This window comes from Octopus bimaculoides, chromosome 2 (genome assembly GCF_001194135.2).
Source record: "Octopus bimaculoides isolate UCB-OBI-ISO-001 chromosome 2, ASM119413v2, whole genome shotgun sequence".
NCBI classification, from domain to species: domain Eukaryota; kingdom Metazoa; phylum Mollusca; class Cephalopoda; order Octopoda; family Octopodidae; genus Octopus; species Octopus bimaculoides.
Genome location: NC_068982.1, coordinates 1580249 through 1585199, shown reverse-complemented (window position 1 = coordinate 1585199; position 4951 = coordinate 1580249). Strand labels below are relative to the sequence as shown.

The window sequence follows — 4951 nt, the reverse complement described above, 5'->3', positions numbered from 1 at the left end:
ACCTAGGAATAAATGAAGGCTAAAAACAAACTTATTATTATTATTATTATTATTATTATTATTATTATTATTATTATTATTATTATTATTATTATCATTATTATTATTATTATTATTGCCTTTGCACAGCTTCTATCGTTGGAAACGTATTACAGCGTCAGCTGTTCACTACCAGTAAACTAAGGTAACACCTCTTATTTTTCGAGCACCTTCTGGAGTATTCGAGCGGTTCCAGGCAGTGCTGTTTTCTGCAAGTACTCCGCCCTTATTACAGCCCCTATTTGTTCCACGTACCTCTCAATATTTCTGCTCACTGTTCCCAGGGCTCGGACAATTATTGGTACTACTTCTACCTTTTTCATCGACCACAAACTGCTTAACTTCCCAAGCTAACCTGTCATATCTATCGACTTTTCTTTCTTCCTTTATAGAAATTAGGAGGTACCTCCTTGGTACCTCTGCACTTGCGCTTGCAACCCTTCTGCTCATGTGGCAGGATTCCATTCTTTTACCAAATGTTCGTACATTGACTCTGCGAATTTTCCAGTCAATAACTTCCACATAAGTGGCAAACAGGATATCGGCCTGTTATTGTCTACCGTATTGCCTTTTTCAATGTTTTTCAGGCACACCACTGTCCTACCCATTGTCAACCACACTGCTGTTACTAGATCGGCATTTAATAAGGTGTTGAGTTGCGCAGCTATTCGTGTGCATGACTTTCACCAAATCTTTTGATCCAGTAGCCTTGAAATCCATCTGGTCAAGAGGCCTTCCAGTTGTCCATTGTTTTGCTGATTTCCTTCACTTCCCTAACTGAAATGACTAGTTCTGCTTGTTGTGGACAGACTACTGTTTGTTTCATCTCTTACAACCATTCAGTATCCTTCTTGTGCTCCTTGTCTTTGCTCCAAATGTCACTCCAAAACCTTTGACTTTCGATGTTATCTGGTATCAACTTTTCATCTGCACACTCTCCATTTATTTCTTTGTAGAATCTCTTCTGATCTTCTCTGAATAACCATATTCGTCACCAATGACACTATAGGAACCTAAGTATCTCTACCTTCAATGGAGTTATAATTTGCTGGAAGTTGGAATGAGAGATAATCTCAGTAATCAAGGTTTTTCCAAAACCAACATGACATTGAGAAAATATCGGTTGTGATTGTATGGAAACAAATGTCATCGATGTACTCATGTTCCTGCCTCATTAGACGTCATCAGTACTTGTCCAACTTCATCTTCAGCAGCATGAACACTTGTACATCTAGAAAACAATAATAAAGTACAGTTGTGGATACGGTGATTTGCACAAATAAATGCCAAAGGATTTAAGAGAAAAAGCATAAGTGCCAAATGCATGTATTTGACAAAAGAAGCAAGCAAGGGTATATTAAATGTCACAAAATATAAATTTTTGACGTGTTGAAATGATCTCCACTTCCATGTCTTGTGAAGTAATTGTTTAGAACCAACTCGGAATGGGAAGGAGATATAATCTCATGAATGAAGAATCATGCAGGACAAATAAGATCTCATTCAAGCAAAGACAGTGTGAATGTTTCGAGAGGACGGTAACAAATTCCTGCAATGTGATGTCATAGTAGGTTGCTACTGGAATACATAGTCTAATTTGGGAGTCTTAGACATGAGTTAAATTAATAGCAGCAGCCCACACATGATGCAGCTATGTTCCAAGCTCAGTCCTGTGATGGGAAATCCAGTTTGACCAGAAACTCAAGTGTGAATTTACCTGAACACACCTTCGGTCCAAAAGTGAATCAATTTATTGACTTTGATGCAATAGGTTAATATTCTATTTGTTGTCATTCTACTGTTAAATATTTTCAGGGATTAGGTGTTGGCCGAGATAATTATTTAGTAGGAGTAAAGCCAAAACCTGTTGTTAGGAAAAGATTACAAGGTTAAAAGATTTAAACAAATAAGATGAAGTTTCGAAAATTAGTCGAAAATAAATAAACTCTGACTCCCAGCAATTCTTACATCTTTCTGCGAAGATTAAGCACATTATTCAGCTGATGGTGCAGAGTCAGACGTTAAACAAAGATTCTATGACAATGCTGAGAATATCTTGGGATCAGGATGTACAAACACAATGAAATATGTAACAAACTTATTTCAACTAAACTAAATGTATGTGTGCATATATGTATGTATGTATATATATATAAGTGTACAATTTATAGGAAAGTTCCAGGGGAACAATTATAAGGTAGCTAAATGTTGCTTAAGTGTCCCAAGAAACAATAGTCAGACGTGTGGCATTTGATTCTGGGGATAAGCGAGTCGTATTTAGGAGAGAATAGGAAAAATTGAAAAAGGCGACAAATACTCAAGAGGATATTAAATCATTTATATCTTCATATCATCGACATATGTTTCGATGGATGCATTCAAAATACATCCGACAGGATGAATAATTTGGAGCAATGCATCAATGTCACCAGGGAGGATATAAACAACAGTGCTTAACAAATAGACATTTTAACAGATATAAGAAACCCCACAAAATGTGACGTATATCTATGCATATGTACACACACACACACACACACACACACACACACACACGCAACATATGTATGCGTATAAAGAAAGAGTCTATTAGAGTCTTTAAGATGCCAGATTAGTTCACTAAGTCCCGTGGGATTACGCTTACGATTATATTTGGAGGTAGAGAAGTGGTTCGCCAGACTGGATTTCAAATCCGTAGAAAATAATCCTACATAAAAGATTTCTCTGGTACCAGAAGTAATTTTGCATTGGTACACAGTATTTTAATACGGCAGTTTCCATTTAGGACACACGTTTTATTAGTGCCACAGTTTCAAAGCCTAGTTTCATTGATATTATTATTTAAGGAGAGATTATCGTTAATATTATTGTAATGTTATTAAAGTTATTAGAGTTATTAGGAGAGACATTGTTACCTTTTAGATTACGGCTGTTATGTGATAATATAATTCGTGAGATATTGTTGGTGTTAGAGAAACCTATTCTGCTACGGTGTGTGTTGAAAATTGAGTGGTACCTTGAATTAATGGAGAAGTTCCTTTGTATAAATTGTTGAAATAAGAGGGGAAGGTTACTTTTACTTGTTTTCCGTATATTTTTATTAGGGTTGCCTTTCTTGGGTACATCTCATTGACAAGAGTAAAAAAAACTCGAAATATCGATATTTTTATTAGGGTTGCGTTTTTCTTCGCGAGATTTATTATTAAAAAACTTAGTATTATTTTTAAGGTAGCGTAAAAAGGTTATAGAAGCATAGTTACTTCCCTTTGATTGTTTATTTTGGGGATTACAAAGGTAAGGACTATGGATATTTCGATGAAATTGTGAATTATTTGGATTATCGAGTATGGGAGGAACAATATAAGTACTCTTGTTGTTATTGTGTCTATTACTGTTGATATCGTTATTACTATTGTTGTGGTTATTAGTATAGTTATGGCCAACTTGGTTATAATATTTAATTTGTTTCTTATATAAAGCGGAGTTATAAAAATCAGTGTGACTATTGAAAACGGTTTCGTTGGCGGATAATTTAGATTTTCTAACTGATATGTTTTTAACCAAATTTCTTGTTATATGGCGGTTACTAAAGATACTGATGTATTTCAGGTTAGCTGAAGGTTTATGGCGTGGGAAATACAAGGCCGTATGTAAGTTTAGAGTAAGATCGAGGAAGTTAACCTTATTTCTCTCATCATCGAAGGAAATACTTTGGCCCAAATTACTAAAGAATTTGACTAAATTTCGTTTAAGTTTTTGATTAGAGGTATTTTGTAGATAAAGGAGACAGTCATCATGATACAAACCACCGCGTATATAAGGAAATCGGTCTACTAGTTCAGATAAAATATGAAATCTGACCAAATCCGAAACCTGTGCTGTATCGCTACTTCTCATAGGGATAGTGAAGCAATCGGGTTCATCTTGACGAATCCAAAGTTTGCTATCAAACTGGATGATAGATTTTCTTGCCGCTAGGACAACATCAATTTCACCGCGGGTTAGGCCCTCTTTATTATCTGCGAACCATAGGGCTTTATTAAGGATGATGAGATTGATAGAGGAATAATTGCTACACATATCGAACTGGATAAATTTAATGAATTAGACCATAAATTAAGTTTAAATATTTTCGTTAATGAAAAAATATATTTATCCAGAATATTTTTGTTAAATATACCGATATCGGATCTAGAAGGGCATACAAAACGGAGAATAGAATCAATTCGATATAAATCGAAACCGAAAACATCTGTAAACTTCCAATATTTACGAAGCAGTCGCAGGAATCCATAACATATCCTTATCTTCTTTGTTTTCTATCATATTTGAAATTCATTATACTCTCGATATTGTTTTACATTTATTTATGTGTTGATAAATGGACGTCACAAAATGTCATTCACCTTTCCAGAAAAGACTATTGGACATTATCTGATGGGATGAATCAATAATTTATTAGTTCTATGAGACAGCAGATATAGCATCATATATTTTAGGTCAGGTGGATGATCGAAGTAAGCGAAGACACACGGCTAAGAGCGCTGGAAATACCGGGCGCCCGTCGTGATTTTCGTTTCACCTCTGAATAATGCTGCGCGTTTTCGAATCGAATCATAATATAGTTTCTTAATGTATTCATTAGGTCTAAACTCGAGTGTCTTTTAGATATAAGAGCAACTGTGATGTCATCCATCTTCCAAGTAAACACTGGACGTTTGGTGATTATACTTTGAAAGACATGGCTGTGTGGTATAAAATCTGATTTTCAACCATATGTTTCCAGGTTCAGCGCCACTGAGTGGCACTTTCGGCAAGTTTCTTCTACTATATCCTCGGGCCGACCAACGCCTTGTGAGTGGATTTGATAAAAGGAAACTGAAAGAAGCCCGTCGTATATATATATATATAT

The 4951-nt window shown here is 35.3% G+C and overlaps 1 protein-coding gene across 1 annotated transcript; it reads right to left on the bottom strand.

The window, feature by feature from the left end:
* Positions 1-3165: 3165 nt before the first annotated feature.
* LOC106876078 (GATA zinc finger domain-containing protein 4-like) lies at positions 3166-4119 on the bottom strand. Its single transcript, XM_014924485.1, has one exon. It carries the CDS (start codon positions 4117-4119, stop codon positions 3166-3168), a length of 954 nt encoding a protein of 317 aa, XP_014779971.1.
* Positions 4120-4951: the final 832 nt, after the last annotated feature.

Excerpts from the sequence above, each read along its gene's own strand:
- LOC106876078 (XM_014924485.1), bottom strand. The coding sequence starts at position 4,119 with ATGTGTAGCAATTATTCCTCTATCAATCTCATCATCCTTAATAAAGCC.